The following is a 27,297-nucleotide window of genomic DNA, read 5'->3' as shown; positions in this document are numbered from 1 at the left end:
TACAAAGCCAATTAACCTACAAACCTGCACGTCTTTGGAGTGAGGGAAGAAACCGAAGATCTCGGAGAAAACCCAGCGGTCACAAAGAGAAAGTACAAACTCCGTACAGGCAGCACCCGAAGTGAGTCTCTGGCGCTGCAAGCAGCTCTACTGCTGCGCCACCAGTCAAAGAAACATTACTGTGTACAACAGTGCCACTTCACTACGGTGGTGCCCCACTAGAGGCAGAAGTGTATGATCGCATGGTGGATGGGTTTTTTTTCCTAATGATACTGGGCTTGGTTATTATTGGAGCTGCACTCATTTGAACAGCTGTAGGATTTAGCATCTCAATCCTCATGTGCCTTGTAAATTGGAGAGGCGAGCCAACTGCAGGATACCCACCTCCCACTTGATCTTCAGCCAGTCAAATTTTCGGTTCGTAACTCTCAGAGTATTGAGTTTGGATATTTAGTACTGTTAAATGCTGAGGGAGCTTTGCTGAGCACCCCACCCCACTACCTGCAATATTTCCTGCCCTATGGAAACAGGCCCTTCAGCCCACCTTGCCCATGCCTACCAACATGCCCCATCTACACTAGTCCCACCTGTCCGCACTTGGCCCATAACCCTCTAAACCTACCCTATCCATGTACCTGCCCAAATGTCTTAAACGGTTTCCACACAGCCCACTAAGCCCTGAGCTGCCGCATACACTTTTGGCAGTGCACTGATGCTAAAGGTTCTTCAAACAGATCTGGCTAGATCACGTGGAATCCAGTATGAGTTAGCCAATTGGATACAACATTGGCTTATTGGTAGGAGTCCGAAGGTGGTAGAAGAGGGGTGTTTTTTAGATTGACAATAGACAATAGGTGCAGGAGTAGGCCATTCGGCCCTATGAGCCATTCAATGTGATCATGGCTCATCATCCCCAATCAGTACCCCGTTCCTGCCTTCTCCCCATATCCCCTGACTCCACTATTTTTAAGAGCCCTATCTAGCTCTCTCTTGAAAGCATCCAGAGAACCCGCCTCCACTGCCCTCTGAGGCAGAGAATTCCACAGACACAGAATTCCATGTTGGCGGTCTGTGATCAGCGGTGTGCCATACTGATCGATGCTGAGTCCACTGTTCTTTGTCATCTATATTAATAACTAGGATGAGAATGATATGAGATGAGGCATGGTTAGTAAGTTTGTGAATTACACCAAAATTGGTGGTATAGTGGACAGGGAAGAAGGGTATATTAGAGTACCACATGGCCTATGTCAACTGGGAAAGTAAACCAAGAATTGGCAATGGAAATTAATTTGGACAAGTGCATTTTGGTAAGTTAAATCAAGGTAGGGCTGGTCCTGTAAATAGGATGCCCCTGAACAGCGTTGTAGCCTGGGGTACATGTCCGTGGTTCCCTGAAAGTAGCAGTGCAAATAGCGGTGGTGATGTTTTCTGTGTATTTGTTACAATGATCCATTGTTTAGTATGGCATGACAGAAAGTCTTACTGAAAATGGCCATGGGCCCACCAAATCTGCGCTGACCAGCAACCACCCAACCACTTGTTATTTTACCTACTAAACATTCAAATTTATTCAAGTTCAAACTTGTTTGACAATTAAAATGCCCTTCTAGATAGAAGAAGAACCGAGCCTGCACTCTATTACAATATTTGAAATAATCGGTGGATATGTTGCAAATCTACCGACATAAATATACCAACATAATTTAACAACTGTTTGGGATTAAACTGTTTCTGTAATGAAGGAATATAAGAACCACTTGGGAAAGTGGTGACTAGGAACCAAAATATTTTTCAGCAAAAATAAAAAGGTTCAAAATGTAGAGAGGCTTTACCATTTTTTACTTAAAGTGTGCACATGAAGAATGGATACTGATAGCCTTGAAGTTACCTCGACCATTGAATGCTGACTATTTGCATACAATTTTACCTCATTTTAAAGTATTTAAGTTTCTCAAATCCACACTTGTGTTTCAGACAAACTGAGAGGAAAAAGTAGTCCTCGAGCTTTGTTCTGAAACCTGCAGAGGGGATTGAGTTATACTTGGAGACCGCACAGCATTGACATTGCTGCCTGAATGTTTCTCCTTCTCATCTCCTGTACAGGATTATTTTGACATAGTGAAGAATCCTATGGATCTGTCAACAATAAAACGGAAGCTGGATACTGGGCAGTACCAGGAGCCATGGCAGTATGTAGAAGATGTATGGTTGATGTTCAACAATGCATGGTTGTATAATCGCAAGACCTCCCGTGTATATAAATACTGTACAAAATTAGCCGAGGTCTTCGAGCAGGAGATTGATCCCGTCATGCAGTCTCTTGGCTACTGTTGTGGACGAAAGGTAAGCTCCTTTATTTCAAAAGAGGCTAAAGTGCTTTGGATATAGAAAATATTTAATATGCAGTTTGCATCAAGTCGATCTGTCATTGGTGTGAATTTTTTTATTTACCTTTTTAATTGTCATCTCTCTTGTCAGTTCTAGAAAATCACTGCCATGTCTTGTAACTATGGAGGGCAGTATTCATTTATGACAATCAAAGACTTACAATAAAATTTGAGAAATGTTTTGTTTGCATGTTATCTTCTTCCAAGATATTTCAATCTTATGTTTTCACCTTAACAAAGGTTAAGGTGAAAGTTCTGTACACATTAATTGTAAAACAAAAACAACAACAGCAGATTTTGGAAATATGAAATGTGTACAGAACTTTCACCTTAACCTTTGTTAAGGTGAAAAATTAAGATTAAAATATCTTGGAAGAAGATAACATGCAAACAAAACATTTCTCAAATTTTATTGTAAGTCTTTGATTGTCATAAATGAATACTGCCCTCCATAGTTACAAGACATGACAGTGATTTTCTAGAACTGACAAGAGTGATGACAATTAAAAAGCTAGCTGTGAAAACCCACCGGATCAGAGTGCATCCATGTAGTGAGTTATCCCCAACTCTGGTGCTGTTGGAGGGAGGGGTTCAAAGTGGAATGCCAGAGGGTTGAGAACTTAGCCAGGGGTCTAAGGAGAGAGAAAAGCAAGGGCAGAAATTAAGAATTACGAAATTAAGAACAGTAGAAAGCAAATGTGCATAGCAGAGAAATTGACGGCAAGAGGCAAATTGAGTAAAAAAAGGTGACTAAAAGTAACAACGGTTTTGTATCAATGAACAAAGTATTCATGATATGGAAAATTAATGATCAACACAAGCAAAGGCAATCGGGTATGATGTGAAGCACTTGGAGAGATATCAACATTAAGAGCTTGACATTTGAGATCACAGATGCCAGAGATAGTATATTGGCATAGATGGACCAACAGGCAGGATACAGTGAGTAGGGATGATGACATCTCATCTAGTTTGACAACCAATAACTAGTTGTTTATTGGAAGCAGTTATATATTACAAACAGTGGGGTGATACAGGGACCAGAAATGTTTACAATATATATTAATGATTGTAGGACAAACATGAATATTTAGAAGGGAGATTAGTTTGTAGGTTAATTGGCCCCTGTATATTGTCCATACAGTGTAGGAAGTGGATGTGAAAGTGGGATTACATATAGTTAGTGTGAACGGGTGATCAATGATTAGCGTGGACTCGGTGGGCCAATGGGACGGTTTCCATGGTGCATCTTTAAATCAATCATGCTAAGCAAATACCACTGTGAAGCCTTAAGACCTTCCATGCCTTAATAAACTTTAGACCTGATTGTAGAAGTGGGAAATTGTTAGATTCTCCAGATCCAATATTTTTCACCTTCGTAAATCAATTTTCACAAATAGCACGAAGGTATATGACCATGCATGTCTTCAGTTTATCTTAGTGCTGTGAGTTTGTCTTAGCCCTTTGTCTCTAATCTGCATTAAAATCTGTACAGTTAATGTTAATGAGAAGCACAGAATGTTCACATTACTGAAGTGCTGAGAAGACTAAATTTGCTGCATTTAATTTGTTTGCTCCTGAACTGAATGTAACTGTTTGACACATTGCCATGGTTTTAACCAGATTCAATTGTTATTTTGCATTTTCTTTTTTTAGTATGAGTTTTCCCCTCAGACATTGTGCTGCTATGGTAAACAGTTGTGTACAATCCCTCGCGACGCCACGTATTTCAGCTATCAGAACAGGTAAGGAAATGTAAGGGGTGGGGTTGTTGCATATTGTGTGAATGAAGGGTGACAATGGCACAGAATGGAAATTGTTCTCTTGGTGACAAACCAGGTTCATTGCCCGGCTGCAGGTAAACTTTCGAAAAGCGTCATTTTGATTATTTCTGTGGTACAACTATTATAAGTCTAGAATGAATTAAAGCTTTGGTGATGGAAGCCACTGAATTAGGGTCTGTAGGAGCTGTTACTGTGAACTGTTTAATACTTTGATTTATTTGAGATTTTGCTGTTTTGATGGTCCCATATTCTAAATGTATATGTTAGTCAGGATAGATTGTGGGATTTATTTTGGTCCATTGCATTTGTAGCGGCATTTGATTATTGTTGTGGGGAAGATCTATAACTTTGGATAAATATATCATGAAGAAAAATGATTTCTTTACTCTGTCTAAGTTTAATTGTAATTTATTAGCCAAATATGTTATGCAATATACGAGGAATTTGATTTGCCATACTGTCATACCAAAAAAACACCAAGACACACAACTACATAAAAATTTAACATAAACATCCACCACAGCGGCTCCTCCCCATTCCCCTTCGTGATGGAAGGCAATAAAGTCTTAACTTCTTTCCTCCTTTTCTCTCGCGGTCGGGGGATTCGAACTGCCGCAGTCAGGGTGATTGAAGCTCCCGCAGCTGGCGATCGAAGCTCCCGCGATCGGGGCGGTTGGCGCGCCAAAAGTCGGTCGCTAACCAGGGACCGCAAGCTCCACGATATTAAAGTCTGCAAGCTCCCGCAATTGGAGCTCCGAGGTTGATCCCTGGCAAAGGGATTGCCAGCTCCACGATGTTAAGTCCGCAGGCTCCCGCAATTGGAGCTCCTAAGGTCCCAGCAAGAGGCCGCCAGCTCTACGATGTTAGGCCACAGTGCGGACGGAGATACGACACGGAAAAAGTAGCATTTCCGTCAAGGAAAGAGATAAAAAAACATCCCCCGCATAATACAAAACTAAAGATAAACTAAAACATACATTTTACAACAAACTAAAAACACAAAGAAAGAAAAAGATGAGACAGACCATCGGCGAGGCAGCCATGGAATTTAAAAGTCATTTTTGAAATTGGCTTGTCAGGAGATGATGAGCACGTTCTGCATTGTGCAGGATGTACTCCTATTTCATGTCTTAAGCGGCAATAGGTCTACCTATATTCACCTTGAGTCAAATCTCATAAATCACAGGTTAAAGGAATGATTGTTATGACTGTTGCCCGAACCTTAGTGCTTTATGTAGACAGACTAGGTGGGCGGGGCTTGTTGAATATGCTGAGGAAATGGAATGAACAGATTTGTATATAGATCATTTTAGAATCAAACAGTAATTAGGTGGTAATAACTACATTTGATACCGGTCCTTTGAAGAGCTGACTAAATCCAACCAATATTTCAGGTTTTGATTGTGTTTTTGAATTTGCAGCTGGTAATTAGCAGTCCATAATTATACTTTTATGCTCCTAGCTAGATGTTATAAAGGCTTTTAAAATACGTATGTTAATCTGTTTTGTTTTGTATGTTCGAACTCACCTGACAGAATCTTTAAATTGGGGTCATTAATAACAGATCACCTACTCAAACCTGAAATGTTGGGAGTTAAAGGGAAAAAGCAAGTTTGAAATATACAGAGGATTTATATGACTTTATCTGAAATGCACGTGATTTGTCCTCTAAGAGTTTCAATGATCCATTCTTGAGTTAGAAACATAGAAAATAGGTGCAGGAGGAGGGCTTTTGGCCCTTCGAGCGAGCACAGCCATTCATTGTGATCTTGGCTCATCATCCACAATCAGTAACCTGTGCCTGTCTTCTCCCCATAACCCTTGATTCCGCTAGCCCCTTGAGCTCTATCTATCTCTCTTTTAATCTAATCCAGTGAATTGGCCTCTACTGCCTTCTGTGGCAGAGAATTCTACAAATTCACAACTCTCTGGGTGAATTCACAACTCTCTGGTTGAGATGAATCTTGTTCATTGGGATTGCTATAACTGTACTGCAGCTACATTGATCAATGCCAGCTGTCCGTTGTTGAACTCAGTAGCAATTTGTGTGAAGTGCTGTGGCTGTGAGCTGCTGGACAGAAAGGGATCACTGGCAAGGTTTTAACTGGCACCAGCAAGGAACGTAGGATATATGTATCTGTACTTCAAAAAACACTGTTTGTATAGAGAGTTTTCCCTTTACGAATGTGTCAGACTGCAGTGTCAGCCTGCAAGGTTTCATGCACAAAAACAACACTCTGGTAATACTAAACAATTTGCTAGGTTAACGGTATCTCTGGTAACGTTCAGAGGAGTCAATTGGAAGCTAAAGTATAAATCAGCAGATCTTGGTTAATAGAATTTACCAAATCACAGAGTTCATATTACATAAGTAAAATGTATCACAGACAAAAATAATTAACCACAAGTGTAGCAATTGCTAGAAGATGTAATGTGTTGCAGGCCCCATAATATTGCAATGATGTACTTTTAATTACTATTTCAACCATCTTTGAAAATCCATTTTTAAAGTTATTCATCTGAATGGTCCACTGGTCAGTGTCCATGCCTCTTTGTCTTCCTCTTCAGAAAGCTGGCCCAATTAATTCTGATGAATCTGGTCTGCTCATGCCAAGCTGCCATGTTAGTGTTCTTTAGGATTTCAGGAGAATTCAGATTTGTATTGTATTTTACAGACTGATAAAGATAAAAGCAATTGAAACCGTAGCTAAATTTTGGATTTTATTGTCAGAAAACTATCTCCATATTTACAAATCTATTTAACATTGCATTTTAAAGTTACTGTGCAACTTGATTAAATGGGTTTTTTTCCCTTCCAGAATGCCACTATTTTAACGTTGTTATTATTTGAGTGTGAATGTGTATGTTTGCTGAGTGTACACAGATATATGAATGAATGAACTTCCTGGTGCCATTCAGAACCTTGCAGTGAGGCAGGCGCTTGGTGTGTGTGAATGAGAGCCAACAAGGGGCCGACAGCTCACGCTTTTTATCCACCTATTGGTTGTTTCTCCTTTCTTTATGGTCAGTTACATTTACAGCAGTGCCAAGTTTTTACCAGAAAGCAACATCCACTCATAACCAAAGGCATCATTGTTGTACTGAGTATGGAATACTCTTTTGAAAGTGGTTTCGGTGAAAGTAAGAGAAATTAGATTTTACACAAAAACTCACTTGCAATTTCCCAAATGCATAAAATCAGGAATTGCATTCATATATCTTACCAATGAGATCAACCCATGGAAATCTTTGTGGTAAAAGTAAAACAAATTTAGTTGGCCAGGTGCAAAGTCCTTCAGTTTGACCACAGGATTTGTGTCTATCCGTAACTATAAGAAAGTCAAAGCAAACTGACTAGTTGAACACCATGGTAGCTATAATATCTATAGCTGGCAAAGACAGGCAGTATAATCAAGATACCTAAGGTTAATTTTGTTCACTGGCTTCAGTTATTTAATATATTCTTTAATATGTGTGCATTTGACAGATCATTTTCTTTCACATCATATTGCTTTGGAACAAAAACTTGTATCTTATTCTAAATGGTAGTAAGATTGGATTTTTTTAGAAATAAAACTGTAAATTGAACCTTTTATAGGAACCACACATTTGCTTAGACTAAGGGTGCCATGATATTGAGAATATCTTTATATTCAGAGTTAACTGTTTTGTGAAATCGTTAATTGGTAACAGTGACTGTAATACTGTTTCACAAATTGTCAGAAAAGCTCTTGTTTCTGTTCTGATTATGGAAATTAAATCGCTTTAGAATTTTGCAGTCACTATTTATGAGCTATTAACTTAAAGAATTTACTGTATTTAAATATTTCTATTCACTAACACTACATCTGGTAGATGGATATTGTTTTCATTTTATTGCTATGCAATATTAGAAAGAGAATTATGACTCCGGATTATACACTGCAATGTACACAGCCGATCTGTAAACATTGCCCTGAATATAAAAGTGTATAAAGCCCATTTATAAACTTTCCAGAACATTATCTGGCAGGGCAATGTATTATACTACTTTTATCCATCTTAAGACAGCTCAATTATAGTTTCTTTTAATTCTTTTAGTAACATTTTTTTTTTTTTCAAAATAGACTTTATTCAGATTATAAATATATACAATACATGAACAGTGCAAAAAATTCATCTGACATTTTCGGAGGTTATACAAATTATTCAATACAGTCTACTTACATTGCTCAAATTTCACAAATTTATCCCCCACCCTTGCCACTCATGTGGCCTACTGGCGTGGGATCCCTTCCCTTATTTTGAGGGGCGTCTCCACCACACCCTGTCCCCCATGTCCAGCAGCGGAAGGACCCTAGACTGTGGTCCTCCCCCACTGAGCCTTGGCGTTGGCTGCACTGAGCTTCAGTGCGACCCTCAGCACATACTCCTGCAGTCTGCAGCGGGCCAGTCGGCAACATTCCCCGACGGACATATCACTCCGCTGGGTGGTGAACAGCGCTCGGGCAGACCGAACAGCGTCTTTCACCGAGTTGATGACCTTCCAGCAGCACTCGATGTCAGTCTCTGAATGCATCCCTGGGAACAGTCCGTAAATCACAGAGTTCTCTGTGACTGAGCTGTTCGGAATAAACTATGAGCTGCTTGTGCTTGCAGCCAAATACTATGTAGCATCACCTGAATTGCACTGTGTCCAAATCCAAGGAGTGCACACAAGCCTTTGGCTGAGGCAGGCATGAGTGCTTTGTTTAAAGTACAAGAGAGCCCATCATTGGGATAGCCGGCACCGGCCATCGTTAACCTCTGGTTGCCTGATCCAAGGGGCGGCAGATGAAAGGTCACTGTGAAGGAGCAACTGGCTGGCCATGTCCTGCAACAACATGTCTGGGTGGAGTTGCCAGTGCAATTTGCCCCACATCCCATTAAGTACTTGTGCTAAAAAACAATTTGGAATCCCCCAGTTACACCACTGACAAGATATCCACAAATGAAAGGTAAGTCTGCTTTTAAACAAGTGCACAATCAAATAAGATCAAATAGAACAAGTTGTCCTACAACTTTAGGCTGTGCACGTCATACACAAGAAGAAGAAGACATGTTAGGCATTGTTTTTGTTAGGGCAGAAACAAGTTTATAAATCAGAATACTTGTTGTAATTTGTGAATTACAGAAATTAAATTTGTTATTGTAATACATGCTTGTTGTGGCACCCTTAGTTCTAATATACATTTTGCATTGATCTGTTTATGTCTTCTGTGTAATATTTGGTACTGGTTTGTGGATACATTCACTTTCCCTTTGCTCACCCCTCACTTTCAAACTCTTGTGAATCTTTGTCTTGCATAGTTACCCTTACTATTACTATAGGTGAACAGATTTGCTTTGTTCCGTGGCCATGCAGCTTATCGCAGCCCAGCAGCTTTTTTATTATTTTATCACTCAATTTTTAGCATGGATTTGGGTTTTCTAATGGTCTAGAGTGCATAGTTAGGCCAAGTATTATTTTTTACCTTGATTCAGATTTCAATTATTGCAAAGAGTTTAAAAGCAACACTGGAAAATGGTAGAAAATTAATTTAAGTAAAGCAACTGGAAATTTAGGTCCAGGCAAAAGTTGTCAAGCTTGCACCACTGTCCTAATTAAAGGGTACTATTGGAATCTTCATATTTACAAACTATGCCTGAAAAGGGCTTCATTTTAACTTACCTCAGACCAGTACCAGTGAGTTTTCACTGCTTAGTGAGTTGTTTTAATTGAAATTCAGCAATTTTAATATGTGGTCTCCACATCAGGCTTGGAGGTTAACGCCACATTGTCAGCACCAAGCCTGACTCATTCCAAATTTGTTCAAGTCTAAGCCATGAAACAGATTATGAGATATTGTAGAGGCATATTATAGGTAGTGGTTGTATCACAATAGATTTCTTAAAATTAACAAGCACTCGTGACAGTTCAGAAACTCCAAATGCTGTATGTTATGTGACATTCAAATATTAATTGAGGATTTGAATGATGGCATGTACATTTGTGATTTCTGTCAAGTTAATATAACTCTAGTACAAGTTTGTCCTATTTTGGCAATTTGTTCCCCAAGGCATTTTGTAGTCTTGTTCCCCAAGACTTGAGTTAGGAACCCAGCCAATTTTAAGAGGGGATAAACCTTTGGAAGAGAAAGCAAACTATTTCAGGCTTAGTTACAAGTCAAATATTTGTTAAATATTTGAGCTGTGGACATGCATAGTGTAAATTTTCTCCATGTGAGGCTTTGCATTTGATCGCTGCCTAGCCCAACTGCAATGATACCAGTTTCCCCCATACTTAAAATTTTTCCTCCATGCATCTTACTATTGACAGCGCAATAAGTGAACCATAAAACACACTGCATGCTCATGACTTGTTCATGCTTTTGCGAGCCACAGTTACGCCCCTCCCCTTCGATGATACCTGTTGTAAAGCCTGACTCTGGACATAAGTGGGATGGAAGAGGGATAATTGTCTCCTTAAAATTTGCAATGTGTTGACTAAATTCCTGCACACCTGCAAACAGTTCAGAATATTGACTGAGAATTCAGTGAGGAAGATTGATTCTTAACTTATTTAGGGAAAATTCTCATTGGCGATTAACAAAGTAAAACAAAAAGATAGCAGACTGCCGGAACATGGTGCAGTGATGGGCATGTTGCCCGCTGCATAACTACACTGGCTGGCTCGAAGGGTCGAATGGCCTACTCCTGCACCTATTTTTCTATGTTTTTCTATGTTTTCTACTCACCGTAACCTAGCCTATAGTGAGAACATGCTAAATTTATTTTTTGGTAATATCACTAATAATCCAAAGATGCAACATGCCCATGAATCAAATTTTAATTATTTAATTTAATTATGTAGTGGTGTTGCTTTTTAACCTATCCAATGAGACCAAATGCTAATATATGCTTTGCCTTGGCTTTCTGCTCTGTGTTGTCTTGGTGTTCCGTCTTACTTTGTCTGTGCTGTTTGTTCCTTCCCCTTTTTTCTTAAACCTCCCCTCCCCATTGTCCACATTGACCTGACCCAACCCTGGTAAAACACTGACCCGTAATGTCATCAATCAACCAACCAAACCTCTCGCCGTGGTGATCTGCCCTCTGATTGGTGGCTCCGTTGCTGGGCTGGCTGTGTTGTGGACGAGCAGTTCACCCAAATATGGCCTTCTTGCTGACAGGTATCACTTCTGTGAGAAGTGCTTCAATGAAATCCAAGGCGACAGTGTCACTCTGGGTGACGATCCTACCCAGCCACAAACGTAAGTAGCACTTTCATTTATTTCTGTGTGTTGCCATTTCCGTTGTGGAATTGAATTAATGATGACACCCTTGATTGTTTATTCTTCATATTTTGAAACAAACAACTTCTCCCTGCTCCCGTCCAGCAGAAGGTACAGAAGCTTGAAAGCGCACACCATCAGACTCGAGAACAACTTCTCACCCTCTAATATCAGGCTTTTGAAGGATCATTTCATAAACTAGAGTACTGTTCGATTCACCTCTACCCCACTGAGGGCTTTGGACTTTGTCTCTGGAACTGGTGCAGTACAATACTGAGAACTATATTTTGCACTGCATCTTCCCCTTTGCTCTATCTATTGTACGTGAGTTTGACGATTGTATTTATGTATGGTATATCTGATCTGTTTGGATAGCATGCAAAACGGGGCGGAATCTCACTGAAATCTATCAAATAATGAAGAGCCTACATAGATTGGATGTGGAAAGAATGTTTCCATTAGTGGGAGAGTCTAAGACTAGAGGGACAGCCTCAGAATAAAAAGACGTACCTTTAGAATGAAGATGAGGAATAACTGTAGCCGGAGGGTGGTAAATCCGTCAAATTCATTGTCTCAGTCAGGGCTGGGGGCCAAGTCATTGGGTATGTTTAAAGCGGAGATTAATAGATTCTTGATTAGTAAAGGCGTCAAAGCTAATGGGAGAAGCAGGAGAATGGGATTCAGTGGGGAAAAATACATCCGCCATGATCGAATGGCGGAACAGACTCGAGCCGAATGGCATAATTCAGCTCCCATATCTTATGATGTTTTCACTGTACCTTGGTACATGTGACAATAATAAACTTATATCTAAAATATATTCTGACTGAGCACTTGATTTCCCAAATAACACCTGCATATTTTTGGAACCCTGCCTGAGATGAATAAAAACAAAATGCTGGCAAGAACTTTTACATTGAAACTCTCACCATCTTTGCAGAAATAGATTCATAGGGTAAAAGAAATAGGCCCTTTGATCCACCTCATCCATGCCAAATGCACCATCTAAGGTAGTCCCATTTGCCTATATTTGGCCCATATCCCTCTAAACCTTTCCTATTCATGTGCCTGTCCAGTGTCTTTTAAATGTTGTTATAGTACCTGCCTCACCAACCTCCTCTGGCAGCTCGTTCCATATACCCACCATCCTCTGAGTGAAAAAGTTGCCCTTCTTGTTCATATTAAATCTTGCCCCTCTCACCTTAAGCATATGTCCTCTTTGTTTTTGATTCCCTTGCACTATGTAAAATACTGCATTCATCCTATCTATTCCCCTCATAATTTGATACACCTCTGTAAGATCATCCCTCAGCTTCTTCAGCTCCAAAGAATAAAGTCCTAATTTGCTTAACCTCTGTAACGGCTGAACTTCTCCCTATAGCTCAGGCACTCAAATCCTGGCAACATCCTCATAATTCTTCTCTGCATTCTTTCCAGCTTAATGACATCCTCCCTACAGCTCAGTTCAGGTGACCAAAACTGAACATAGTACTCAAAGTGTGGTCTTCCCAATATCTTACACAACTGTTATGTTACAACTCCTTTACTCAGTAAGATGGACACAAAATGCAGGAGTAACTCAGCGGGACAGGCAGTGTCTCTGGAGTGAAGGAATGGGTGACGTTTTGGGTCGAGATCCTTCTTCAGACTGAGATGCTGCCTGTCCTGCTGAGTTATTCCAGCATTTTGTGTCTATCTTTGGTTTAAACCAGCATCTACAGTTCCTTCCTATACTCAGTATCCTGACTGATGAAAGCCAATGTACCAACAGCCTTCTTGACTATCTACCTACCAGTGACAACATCCAATTAAAAGTGTTTTTTGGAATATTCAAAATGCTGAATATAATTAAAATACTTGGGCATGAAACACTAAGCTGACTAACTTTCACATCTGAATCCTCCAAACAAATGAACTTTGGATTTCAGAACCCTTTTGATGATTTGTGTAGTTCTTGTAAACTGGGGACAGTCACCATTACCAGAAATCTGCTGTTTCTCCCTGAAGTGCAGCTTGTATATCATCAATCATTCAAGTTTTCTTGCATGAAATGAACTCAAACATGGAGACCACATATGGATTCCCTGTGTTTTGACTTTGTTTAGCTCTGTACTTCGCATAACTTGTTCAGTTATCCATGACCTGTTTTTGTTAATTTCACTGAACCTTTCTGCAACAATCGACCAAAAAAACAATAGAGACAAATTCTAGTTCCGTCTTTAATACTTTCCATTGTAATGCTCTTTTGATGTTAGGTATTAGTTTATGTGTAGCGGGATACAGAGGAAACTTAGTTTTGCATGCTATCCAGAACCAGACAAATCATACCATACGTGAGTACATCAGGTAGTATAAGGGAGTGCTGAATGTAGTAGGTACAGAGAAATTGCAGATTTAAAAAAGTGCAAGGGCTGGAATGAGGTGGACTGGAAGACCGGGAATTCATCCGAAGCATATGAGAGGTTGATTCAAGAGACTGATAACAGTGGGGAAGAAGCTGTTCATAGAAAATAGGTACAGGAGTAGGCCATTTGGCCAGCACCGCCATTCAACATAATCATGGCTGATCATCCAAAATCAGTACCCCTTTCCTGCTTTTTCCCCATATCCCTTGATTCCTTTAGCCCCAAGAGCTAACTCTAACTCTCTCTTGAAAACATCCAGTGAATTGGCTTCACTGCCTTCTGTGGCAGAGAATTCCATAGATTCACAACTCTTTGGGTGAAAATGTTGTTCCTCATCTCAGTCCTAAATGGCCTACCCCTTATTCTTAAACTGTGACCCCTGGTTCTGGACTCCCACAACTCCCACCAACATCGGGAACATTTTTACATTCTAGCCTGTCCAATCCTTTTAAGAATTTTATATGTTTCTATAAGATACCCTCTCATCCTTCTAAATTCCAGTGAATACATGCCCAGTCGACCCATTCTTTCATAATTCCCTGCAATCCCGGGAATTAACCTGGGAACCCACCCCGCACTCCCTCAATAGCAATAATGTCCTTCCTCAAATTAGGAGACCAAAACTGCATGCAATACTCCAGGTGCGGTCTCACCATGGCCCTGTACAACTGCAGTAGGACCTCCTTGCTCCTAAACTCAAATCCTCACGCAATGAAGGCCAACATGTCATTAGCTCTTCACTGCCTGCTGTACCTACCTGCATGCTTACTTTCAAGGACACCCAGGTGCACCTCCCCTTTTCCTAATCTGACACCATTCAGATAATAATCTGCCTTCTGTTCTTGCCACCAAAGTGAATAACCTCACATTTATCCACATTATACTGCATCTGCCATGCATCTGCGTACTCACCTAACCTATCCAAGTCACACTGCAGCCTCATAGCATCCTCCTCGCAGCTCACACTGCCACCTAGCTTTGTGTCATCCACAAATTTGGAGATGTTACATTTAATTCCCTCGTCTAAATTGTTAATATTTATTATAATGAACTGGTGTCCCAGCACTGAGTGTTGCAGCACCCCACTAATCACTGCTTGCCACTCTAAAAAGGACCCTTTTTTCCATGCTCTTTTTCCCCCCCCCTCTTAACCCCTTTCTCCCAGTCCTCCGCGTATGCTGCTTCCTCTGGCCAATTTATATGCCTCTTCCTTGGATTTAACACAATCCTTAATTTCCCTCGTTAGCCACGGTTGAGCCGCCTTCCCTGTTTTTTTTGTTTGTTTTTTTTGTTTGTTTTTTTTGCCAGACCAGGATGAACAATTTTTGGAGTTCATCCAGGCGATTTTTAAATCTTTGCAGTTGCATCTCCACCGTCAATCCTTTAAGTATGATTTACCAGAATATCCTAGCCAATTCCCGTCTCATACCATCAAAGTCTTTCTTTAAATTCAGGACCCTAGTCTGAATTAACCGTGTCACTCTTCACCTTAATGCAGAATTCCACCATGTTATAGTCACTGTTGCCCGAGGGGCTTCGCACAACAAGATTGCCAACTAATCCTTCCTCATTGCACAATACCCAGTTTAGGATGGCCTGCCAACTACTTGTTTCCTCTACATATTGGCTTAGAAAACCATCCTGTATACAATCCAGGAAATCCTCCTCCTCAGCGCTGTTACCAATTTGGTTGGCCCAATCTATATATAGATTAAAGTCGCCTATGATAACTGCTGTACCTTTGCGACAAGCATCCCTAATTTCTTGTTTGCTGCTATCCCCAACCTCCCTACTGCTGTTTGGTGGTCTGTATACAACTCCAACAAGTGTTTTCTGCCAGTGGCTTTTTCACAGTTCTACTCGCACAGATTCTACACGATCCAAGCTAATGTCTCTCCTTACCATTACATTAATCTCCTCTTTAACCCAGCAATCCCACCCCACCTCCTCTTCCTTTCTGTCTATCCTTCCTGAATATCGAATACCCCTGCATGTTTAGTTCCCAGCCTTGGTCACCCTGGAGCCATGTCTCTGTAATTCCAACTATATCATATCCATGAACTATTAACTGCGCATTCAATTCATCCAGTTTATTACAAATGCTCCTCACATTAAGGTACAAAGCTTTCAGGTTTGTTTTTCTCTTCAGCCTTCTACCTTTTGCTTCTGTCCTCATTTTATGTCCCCTTGTCTCCTTGCATTGGTTCCCATTCCCCTGCCCTATTAGTTTCAACGTGACCTTCTCTACACTCTCTTTCCCGTTAACTGCATGCATACGCTTCCATGTTGTTGATCCCCACCCCCACTATTTAGTTTAAACCCACCCGTGTAGCACTAGCAAACCTGCCTGCCAGAATGTTGGTCCGCCACCAATTAAGGTGCAACCTGTCCCTTTTGTACAGGTCATCTCTGCCCCAAAAGAGATCCCAGTGGTCTAGAAATCTAAATCCCTGCCCCCTGCACCAACTCCTCAGCCGCACATTGAGATCCCTTATCTCCCTGTTCCCACCCTCACTTGCACGAGGAACTGGAAGCAAACCAGAGATAACCACCCAAGAGGTCCTGCTTTTCAGCCTCCTACCTAGTTCTCTTTACTCACGTTGCAGAACCTTCCTCTTCTTACACATGTCATTTGTGCCTACATGCACAACTGCTCCCAGCTGCTCCCCTTCCCTCTCGAGGATGTGCTGAAGTCGGTCTGAGACGTCTTGGACCCTGGCACTAGGGAGGCAACACAGCATCCTTGAGTCTCGCCTGTTGCCACAGAATCCCCTGTTCTCAGTGACAATGGAGTCACCTACCACTATGGCTCTGCCTGACGTCGATCTCGCTGGTCGAGCCTCGGCGCCAGGATTCGAGTCACAGATCTGTCGGCCGCTCGGACTGGAAGTGTCGTCTGCCCCGACACCTCCCAGGAGGGCGTACCTGTTTTCAAGAGGTACTTCCACTGAAGTCTCCTGCACTCATTTCATCCATTCCTTTCCGTCTCTAACCGTCACACCTTCTGTACCCTTGGAGTGACGTCCTATCCAGGAAGCTTTTATTTTCCCGGATGGACTGCAGGTCATCCAGCTGCTGCTCCAGTTCCCTAACTCTGTCATTGAGGAGCTGCATCTGGACACAGTTCCCACAGGTGTAGTGGTCAGAGACACCAGCAGTGCCCCTGACTTCCCACATCCTGCAATTTTCTCTCTTGTGTCTCTCTGGTTCAGAGTCAAGAGGAAGATGTTGAGTCCCAGATCCATGAGTTTGGCACCCGCATTTGTGACACACATGTTTATTAATCATTGAAAATACCCAGCCATTTAGTTTGGTTTAGTTTAATCAGGTGGTTATGAGATTGAACATTCCACAGGGTGACACAATTCTGGTAATGGATGTGATTCTACCACTGTCTGTGGATAACGTCCCTGGTCATTGTTGAAGACATATTAAATTGTTTAACAGCCATGGTTCTATTGAATCATATAAATTCTTCTGAGGTTTGACAGGGTGGATAAAGGGTAGACCAGTGGTGTCAGTCTCAATTTAGGATACTGATGATGAGAAGAAATTTCTTTGCTCAGAGAAAAGTGAATTTTTTGAATTTTCTACTTGAGTAATGAATTGCTGAGAATCTTCCAGACTGATTTCAATGTTAAGATATGGCTGTTAAGATAATGAAAGTCACACTGATATAAAAGATCAGAAATGACTGAGTCATATTACCTCAGGCTCCTCCTCCTCCCTTTTTCCTTCCTTCTCCCCCCCCACCCTCCATCAGTCTGAAGAAGGGTTTCGGCCCGAAACGTCACCTATTTCCTTCGCTCCATAGATGCTGCTGCACCCGCTGAGTTTCTCCAGCATTTTTGTGAGTCATATTACCTACTGTGTTTTAATCTGCTGGCAATCAACAAGCCGCATTTTATGTCATTCAGTTTCTTCATCCGAACACAGTCATTTCCTTTGTTCTCCTCTTTCTTTGCAACTTAAAACAGATTATACTTTTAACTTTCAACAGATGTTACCTGGCATACTCTAAATCTTTCCATTATTTTCTGCTTTTATTTCCTCAAACGAAGATTTGTAATTTCTCTGTAAGAACGGAGAGATGTTAAGTGGGATGTGTCTCACATTAACTGTCATATTAACTGTGTATGATTGTTTGTATAGGCCTGGATTCAGGCCATCTACCTGTACATTGGCTGCACAGAATGGTTGCTCGTTCATTGTCATAAATAACATTAAATATTGTGTGCGATGCAGACATGGTGTAGCATATAGAGTTTGTATTGAAAATCAGGTGTTGGGGGCAAGTATCATGCATTGTTTATCTCAAAGCTTTGTGAATGTTTTTCTTTCCTCAGAACAATTTCAAAAGATCAGTTTGAAAAGAAAAAAAATGACACGTTGGATCCTGAGCCGTAAGTATTCTGGATTATCATTCTTCCCTGTCACATGCAATTATTATTTCACCATAAGTGTGTCCCTCACTTTGTTCCTCAGTCCAAAACGGACTAAGAGTCAAGAATATTTTATTGTCATATGTCCCAGACGGGACAATGAAATTGTGACTTGCTGCAGCACAACAGAATATGTGAATATGTAAACATTGTATATAACAGGAAAAAAAAGAAAAAGTTCAATAAATAACAAATAATAATATAGTCTTTTGCAGTTCAGAGCTCATAGCTTATTTGTTGTGTTTAATAACCTGATGGCTGTGGGGAAGAAGCTGTTTCTGAACCTGGACGTTACAGTCTTTAGGCTCCTGTACCTTCTTCCTGATGGCAGTGGTGAGATAAGTGTGTGGCCAGGATGGTCTGGGACCTTGATGATTTTGGCTGCCTTTTTAAGGCAACGACTACGATAGGTCCCTTCGATGGTGGGGAGGTCAAAGCCGGTGATGGACTGGGCAGTGGTCACAACTTTTTGTAGTCTTATTCGCTCCTGGATGTTCAAGTTGCCGAACCAGGCCAAGATGCAACCAGTCTGGATGTTCTTAGCCGTGCACCTGTAGAAGTTTTGGAGAATCCTCTGCGACATGCCGAATCTCCCTAATCTTCTCAGGAAGTAGAGTCGCTGATGTGCCATCTTTACAATTGCATTGGTGTGCTGGGTCCAGGAAAGATCTTCTGATACTGCCTTTTTTATCAAAAGTCCTAGAGAGGATCGTGCACAGGCAATTGATGGCCTTTTTGGAGGAACATGACGTTTTGGAGGTTTTCCAGTCCGGTTTTAAGTCCCGGCACAGCACAGAATCGGCCCTTTTGAGGGTTTTTAATGATATTTTTTTGGCTACTGATCAAGGTGACTGTGTTGTCCTCGTGCTTTTAGATTTGTCAGCTGCCTTTGACACAGTGGATCATGAAATTTTGATCTCCCGTTTGGAGCAGTGGGTGGGTATCAGGGGCATAGCACTGGAGTGGTTCAGGTCGTACTTGGCTGATCGAACTTTTTGTGTCAGCCTTGGGGACTCTGTATCCTCCTCAGCTCCTCTCTCGTGTGGGGTCCCACAGGGCTCAGTTCTTGGCCCTCTCCTCTTTTCACTCTATTTGCTCCCACTCGGTTCCATCCTTAGGAAGCACGGGATTTCATTCCACTTTTATGCTGATGACAGTCAGCTTTATGTGCCTCTGGGAAAGGGGGGTGTACACTCTGTCGGCCTCTTGCTTGAGTGTCTCAGTGACATAAAGACCTGGATGTCACTGAACTTTTTAAAATTTAATGATGACAAGACAGAGGTAATGATCTTTGGTGGCACCTCTGGGGCCCCCCCTGTTGATCTAGGCTCTTTGTCTGCATATCTCAAACCTAACATCACAAACCTGGGGATTAAAGTGGACACTGAGCTTAGATTTGACTGTCAGGTAAGGGCTGTTGTTAAATCTGGTTTTTTCCATCTTAGGCAGCTGGCAAAAATAAAGCCGATTTTGTCAAGGCAGCACTTTGAGACGGTAATCCACGCCTTTGTTACCACCCGGCTGGATTACTGCAATGCACTGTATCTGGGGGTTAGTCGGTCCTCCATCGCCCGTCTCCAGATGGTACAGAATGCAGCTGTTCGTCTCTTGACTGGCACACGAAAGCATGATCATGTTTCTCACCTTTTGGCCTCTCTCCACTGGCTGCCTATTCAGTATAGGATTCGTTTTAAAATTCTTTTATTTACTTTTAAATCCCTAAGTGGTCTTGCCCCGTCCTACCTATCTGAGCTTTTGCACCCTTATTCGCCCTCCCGCTCTCTCAGGTCAGATGATCAGCTGCTCCTGATTGAGCCAAAGACTAAGCGGAAGCTCAGAGGGGACCGTGCCTTTGCTGTGTCGGCTCCGAGATTGTGGAATGAATTGCCTCTGCACGTTAAACAGGCCCCTTCTCTAGCTGTTTTTAAATCACTCCTGAAGACATATCTATTCTCCATGGCCTTTGTAGACCAGTGAGGTGTTGAATTGTTTATTAACTTTATTTGCTTGGTTTTGCTGCGTTGTTCGTACTTGTGTTTTATGTTTTTTAATTTATTGTTTGGATTTTTGTATGTAATTTATGCGCCTCGTGTTAGTTGTATGTTCTGTTGTTCTGCCTGTTTTATGATGTCTTGCTTGTTTTCTTTTTTCTGTACAGCACTTTGGTCAGCTTTGGTTGTTTTTAAGGTGCTTAACAAATAAAGTTATTATTATTATTATTATTATATGCACGCCCAGGAACTTGAAGTTATTGACCCTTTCCACCATTGTCCCGTTGATATAAACAGGATTGTAGGTCCACAACCTTCCCCTACTAAAGTCCACAATCAGTTCCTTGGTCTTACTGATGTTGAGAGCCAGGTTGTTGTGCTGGCACCATTTGGTCAGTCGGTCGATCTCACTTCTATACTCTGACTCGTCCCCATCTGTGATTCGTCCAACCACAGTGGTGTCAGCAGCGAACATGATGATGGAGTTTGCACTATGACCGGCTACACAGTCATGGGTATAGAGTGAGTAAAGCAGGGGCCTGAGCACGCAGCCTTGAGGTGCTTCCGTACTAATTGTTACGGAGGATGAAGTGGTTCCTCCAAATTGAACCGACTGTGGTCTGTGGATGAGGAAGTCGAGGATCCAATTGCAGAGGGGTGAGCAGAGGCACAGTTCCATGAGCTTGGTAACCAGCTTGGAAGGGATGATGGTATTAAACGCCGAGCTGTAGTCTATAAACAACAGCCTGACGTAGGTGTTTTTATTGTCCAAGTGGTCCAATGCGGAGTGGAGAGCCAGTGAAATTGCATCCTCCGTTGACCTGTTGTGGCAGTATGCGAACTGTAGTTGGTCGAGGTTCTTGTCGAGGTAGTAGTTGATGTGCACCATAACCAACTTCTTCACCACAGACGTTAGTGCCACTGGTCGATAGTCATTGAGACACGTCACCTTACTCTTCTTGGGCACCGGTATTATTGATACCCTCTAAAAGCAGGTGGGAACCTCAGACCTCAGAAGTGAGAGGTTGAAAATGTCTGCAAAAACGCCCGCCAATTGGTCTGCACTGGTCTTGAGAACTCGACCGGGAATACCATCAGGTCCATGTGCTTTCCGAGGGTTCACCCCTCTGAAGGATCTTCTGACGTTGGCCTCTGTGACTATGATTGTAACACCTTCAGGGCGAATAGGGGCTCGGGAAGGAACATCAGTGTTCTCCCTATCGAACCGTGCGTAGAACGCATTGAGCTCATCAGGGAGTGATGCTTCTCTGTCGTTTGAGCCGCCTCCTGATTTCGTCTCATAGGAGGTGATGGCATTCAAGCCCGAATGCCCAGGATCTTGCCTTCAGAAGAATGCAGATCTCATGGTTCATCCAAGGCTTCTGGTTAGGAAACACTTGGAAGGTTTTTGTTGGAAAGCAGTCCTCCCCGCATTTCCTTATGAAGTCTGTAACGACTGTGGCGTATTCATTCAGGTCCGTTGCCGAGTCCCTGAATATTGCCCAGTCTACAGACTCCAAGCAGTCCTGGAGTTGTTCCTCTGTCCCCGTCCCCCCCCGACCAGCTCTGTACAGTCCTCATCTCTGGGGTGCGCTCTTCAGTTGCTGCCTGTATGCAGGAAGAAGCAGCACCGCTGAATGGTTGGATTTTCCGAAGTGAGGGCGAGGGATAGAGCGATAGGCGTCTTTGATGGTCAAGGGTGTTTGATCCTCTGGTGCTGCAGGAAACATGTTGGTGCTGCAGGAGACATGTTGGCTCCTCCAGTGCCAGACAGGTATTGTACTTCCGGTGGCGCTGGTGCCAGCAGCCTCCACCTTCAGCCGGGTATCTTTTTGTTTTTTTGTTTTTTTAGTTATGTTGATGTGTGTTTTTTATGATTTTTTTTTAATGTCTTTATGTGGGGGAAGAGGGCACGGTGCGGGGGATACCGTCCTTCAGCCGCTTCCTGGTGAGGACGCGACTATTATTCGAGTCGCGTCCTCGCCCCCCCCCCCCAGCGGCCTACCTGGATTGGCGCGGCCTTTCTTGCCGGGATCGACCAGAGCTCCAGCAGCGGCGGGACAGCGCTGATACATCGCGGGGCTGGCGATGCCTTACCGGGGGTCGCCGTCTGGAGACCGGAGTGCTGGACCTGCTGCACAGACATCATGGAGCTGCGGTTTGCGGAGCTCCCAACGCGGGCGGCGCTGACTAACAATGCGGGGTCCTGCGACTCTGCCTGGCTCGGCCTGCAGACTCGGGAGGTGCGGACTCCGGATGCGCAAGACGGCTGATCAGGAGGTCCGGGCTGCTGAGGAGGAGGATGTTCACCGTCGGGGATCAGCGTCGGCGTTCCACTAGCCCGGCGTGAGGGCCTGAACATCGGGCCACCCGGCGCGGCGACTGCGGGTGCTCGGAAGGCCCCGACCACGGATGAACATCTGGGAAGATCGGAGGGGAGGCTGGCTGAACAATGGTGCCTTCCTCACCCTGGTGCCACTGTGTTATGTTGCATCGTGGACTTTCTGTGTTTGTGCTTTTTTTTAAAATTTCTATTTTATTTTTTTAATATGTTTTAATATTTATTATTTATTTTTATGATACTGACTGTAAAGGGAAATTCATTTCGGTGTCTCTAATTGAGACAATGACAATAAATTTGAATACAATACAAAGAATAAAATACAATACGTCTGCCTGGGGTGGGATGTAGACCGCGGTCAGGATGATGGAGGTGAATTCCCTCGGTAGGTAGAAGGGACGGCACTTCACCGCCAGATGTTCGAGGTGTGGAGAGCAGGAGTTGGATAGGACTGCCACATCTGAGCATCACGAAGATTTGACCATGAGGCAGACGCCCACTCTCCCTTTCCCAGATGCCTGCGTACGGTCCATATGGTGGATGGAGAATCCTTCAGGCTGGACCGCTGTGTCTGGGGAGATGGGGGTGAGCCATGTGTCTGTGAAGCAGAACACAGAAAATTCCCTCAGCTCCCTTTGGTAAAGCAGCCTTGACCTTAAGTCCTCCACTTTGTTTTCTAGTGACTACGTTGGCCAGTAGGATGGTAGGGAGAGGGGGCCGAAGTCCCCAACGCTTCAGTCTTGTAGTCCTGCCCGCGTACTCCAGTCCGTACTCCATGAAGTCCTCCTCGGTGTTTAAGGGTACAGTACTTGCGAGTCTCCGCAAGGTCAAGGATTCCCCTGAGATTGGGGATTCCCTTACAGTCGGCACCTCCAGCTCCGTTGCTGCTGGGAGATCCTGCCCGACGGCCTGAATTCCGGACTCCATGAAGGCCTCCCGGTGTTTACAGGTACAGTACTTACTGTACCTGCGCGCCTCCGCGAGGTCAGGGATTTTTCTCCGATCGGGGATTCTCTTGCAGTCGCTATCTTCGGGAGTTCGCTGTGGCGCTAATGCATTTAAATGCGTTAGCAGCTCGCTACTTAAATCGTTGATTTCTGCAGATTCTTCCAATGTCCTGGTGTGTAGGAATGAACTGCAGATGCTGGTTTAAATCGAAGATAGACACAGAATGCTGGAGTACCTCAGTGGGACAGGCAGCATCTCTGGAGAGAAGGAATGGGTGAAGTTTCGGGCCGACACCCTTTTGCAGGCTGATTAAGGATATATATTAGTCTGAAGAAGGGTCTCGACCCGAAACATCACCCATTCCTTCTCTCCAGAGATGCTGCCTGTCCTGCTGAGTTACTCCAGCATTTTGTGTCTATCTATTCCAATGTCCTTTTTGCTATAATGAGCACTCTTCAGGAAGTGCTAATGAATTGGCTAATTTTAATTATTTAAATTTTAAGTTTGTAGTTATTGCACCCTGTCTTTTAATAATTTAATGATAGGTTTGGCCAGAAGATAGAAGCCTGGCCTCCACTGTGTATGCATAAGCAGTAATTTAGTTTCAGGCCTCTGCAGAATTTGCAGAAGAGTTATCTTGCTCTGAAATTGAGTTGGATATTTGGTAGTGTTACCGGCTTGAATTAATGATGTTCAAAGCTAACAATGTGTTTTCAAAATGGTCACCTGCAATTTTATTTCCTTATTTTAGATTTTTTGAATGTAAAGAATGTGGTCGCAAAATGCATCAGATCTGCGTTCTCCATAATGAAACTATTTGGCCTTCAGGGTGGGTATTGTTTAGATAGTAGGTTGTGTGCTATTTAACTGATCTTTGGGTGAACGGATTGTTAAGATAATATGTTTAAATTAGGCGCTATTGATATCATTTTCATAAAACATTCATCCCTTACATTCAGGCTGTTCCTAAAAGTGTATTTGCATTGTTTCTTTCTTCCACTGGCACACTGTAGAAAAGAACATTGGATCATCTCATAACTCCAACATCCCACATTTGTAAATTGGCCTACTTTGCGTTGACACTGGAACTCCAAGTGCTGTACTTTTCTTCGGTAGAATTGCCAACAGCAACATGCATTGGTGTATTTAACAGTCAAATACTGGGATTGACCTGGTGAACAGCAGCTTAAATACTGGAGACACAGCCTTGTTTAGAAGCTGAGATTGAGCACCTTCATATTTATGATTCACATGTCCTTTTTAATTTATTTCTCTTGTGTCTTTCAATAGGCCCAAATTCTTATGGTGTGATATTTGTGATGCCACAAATTTAAAATAATTGTCTCTCCTAGGTTTAGAAATTGGAAAAAGATAGAAGTAGGGACTGATGCACATAAAATTGAGTGGTGTTTAGTCTTTACCTTCTGAAAGTTAGGATAGTGCCTAACTTCAAAATGAAATGTTCAGATATCATGAATGTAAATCAAATATTAATATTGATTTTCTCTTACAGCTTTGTTTGTGATAATTGCTTGAAAAAAGCGGGTAAAACGAGAAAAGAGAATAAATTCAGTTCCAAAAGTAAGTATTTCTATATCTTAGGAGGTGTGCACAATTTTTGATCTTCAGATGAACAAAACGTCTGACCATACCTGTGCCTCTTTCCATCTGAGAAATGTGGCCTAATTCTGCAAGGTTGGAATCCTCATCCATACCTCCATAATTGGGTGCTCCAACACATCCCATGGCCTGCCTTGTTCCACCCTCATACATTTGAAATCATCTACAGCTCTAACAGGGAACTTACACTGTCTCACCCATTTAGATTACAGTGAACTCCACAAATTAGACCTGATTAAACCATTACAATACCATCGTCTGTGCATTCCATAAAATTATTAAAAACATGGATGTCATCTTGTAATTTAGTTATCTTTATATTTTACGGTTTCTAATCTCAAGGAGCCTAGGCTACAGGCATGGGGGGTATAAAAATCACACTTATGCACAATGTCACAAATTTAACCTCCACCTTCCTCCACATGTAATGAAATATAAAATTAATCAACAAAATTTCACTTAAGAAATACTATGAATATTACAAAAAGTATTGCTGTTCACCACCATTGTTGTGTGCCAAGTTGCACTTCAAACTTTCATCTTTAGGCAGCTCAATACTAAATGATCAAAACCTCACTCATTGGTGCTAATGTGCCTATCAATATTTCCCAGCAATGAAGACGCTATTTTTTACTCTAAAATAAGGCCCAAAAATTTACCTGCGTCTTGGAGGCCGAAGGTTAGATTGTTAGCCAAGAAAGGTCGACTTGGCTATCCCTCAGTACATCAACATGGGATGCGGCTGTAAAAGGATAGCGCCGCTGGGGGGGGGGGAAAGAGTTCCTTTCACAGCATGTGGGGAGTCTGGCCCGGGTCAGCACGGCCTGGGCTGCACAAAGTATTACAGGGGTAAAGTTGCGGGGAGTGCAGGAGCGTTGAGAAGGAGGTGGTCGGGGATCATGCTAGCAACTCACTCAGTGAGCGGCCGCCGCCGGGACCGGTCAGCGAAACTAGCCGCCACCTCAGCGCCTTCAGCCTGCCCGCCCGCCAGCCAGCCAGCCATGGTGTCCTTCAGCACAGGCACAACCGGTGGAGGTGGTGGTTGGCGGGTAGCTACTGGGGCGGAAGGCTGTCTGCTCCGTCCTACAGGCCCTCCCCCCCCCCCCCCCCCCCCTCCCCCCCCCCCCCCCCCCCCCCCCCCCCCCCCCCTCTCCCCCTCTCCCCCCCCTCCCCCCCCCCTCCTCTCTCCCCCCCCCCCTCTCCTCCCCCTGTCCCTCTCTCCCTCCTTGAAGGAGTTTCACATCTTTCTTTCTAATGACTAAACCAAACCCTTCGTCCTGTCCCGCCAGCCTTTTTTCAAAATTTAGCAACTCAAAATGGGGGTGCATCTTCATTGCCGGGAAATACGTATCCTCCCAACACATCTACACGAGTTCCACCTGCCTGCGTTTGGCCCATATCCCTCTAAGCCCATCCTATTCATGGACCTGTCTAAATGTTTCTTAAAAGTTGCAATAGCATCTGCCTTAATTACCTCCACCAGGAGCTCGTTCCATACATCCACCACCCTTTGTGTAAGAAAGGTTACTCCTCAGGTTCCTATTAAATCTTTCCTTCCTCACCATAAACCTATTCCTCACCATAAACCTATGTCCTCACGTTCTCAATTTCCCTACTCTGAGCAAGAGACTATGTTTGTCCCATCTATTCCTCTCATGATTTTATACACCTCTAAGATCACCCCTCATCCTCCTATGCTCCACATTAGTCAGAAAATGGTCAGGTAAACTGTTGGGACTGAAGGCAGATAAATCTCCAAGGCCTGATGGTCTGCATCCCAGAGTACTCAAGGAGGTGGCCCTAGACATCGTGGATGCATTTAATGATCATTTTCCAATGTTTTCTCCGGTCTGGATCAGCCAATGTAACTCCACTTTTTAAGAAAGGGGGGAGAGAGAAAACGGGGAATTATAGACCAGCTAGCCTTACATAGGTAGTAGGGAAGATGCTGGAGTCGATTATTAAAGATGTTACAGCAGCGCATTTGGAAAGCAGTGACGGGATCGGTCACAGTCAGCATGGGTTTATGAAGGGGAAATTATGCTTGACTAATCTTTTGGAATTTATTTGAGGATGTAACAAGTAGA

At 42.9% G+C, this 27,297-nt stretch overlaps 1 protein-coding gene across 2 annotated transcripts in view; it reads left to right on the top strand.

Annotated features, from left to right (window-relative positions):
- Nucleotides 1–27,297, top strand: part of LOC129706899 (CREB-binding protein-like) — a 126,724-nt gene that overhangs the window by 66,075 nt on the left and 33,352 nt on the right. Inside the window, exons 18-23 of one of the 2 annotated variants that reach the window (XM_055651526.1) lie at nt 2,107–2,346; nt 4,047–4,135; nt 11,362–11,442; nt 18,215–18,271; nt 24,342–24,419; nt 25,104–25,171. In XM_055651526.1, the coding sequence (XP_055507501.1) occupies nt 2,107–2,346; nt 4,047–4,135; nt 11,362–11,442; nt 18,215–18,271; nt 24,342–24,419; nt 25,104–25,171 (613 nt within the window). Of the gene's footprint in view, nt 1–2,106; nt 2,347–4,046; nt 4,136–11,331; nt 11,443–18,214; nt 18,272–24,341; nt 24,420–25,103; nt 25,172–27,297 lie in introns of both variants that reach the window. The other variant, XM_055651525.1, reaches the window with a different exon arrangement.

This window comes from Leucoraja erinacea, chromosome 20 (assembly GCF_028641065.1).
Source record: "Leucoraja erinacea ecotype New England chromosome 20, Leri_hhj_1, whole genome shotgun sequence".
In the NCBI taxonomy this organism is placed as follows: domain Eukaryota; kingdom Metazoa; phylum Chordata; class Chondrichthyes; order Rajiformes; family Rajidae; genus Leucoraja; species Leucoraja erinaceus.
The sequence above is the reverse complement of the archived record's forward strand: the minus strand, read 5'-3'. Positions and strand labels throughout refer to the sequence as shown.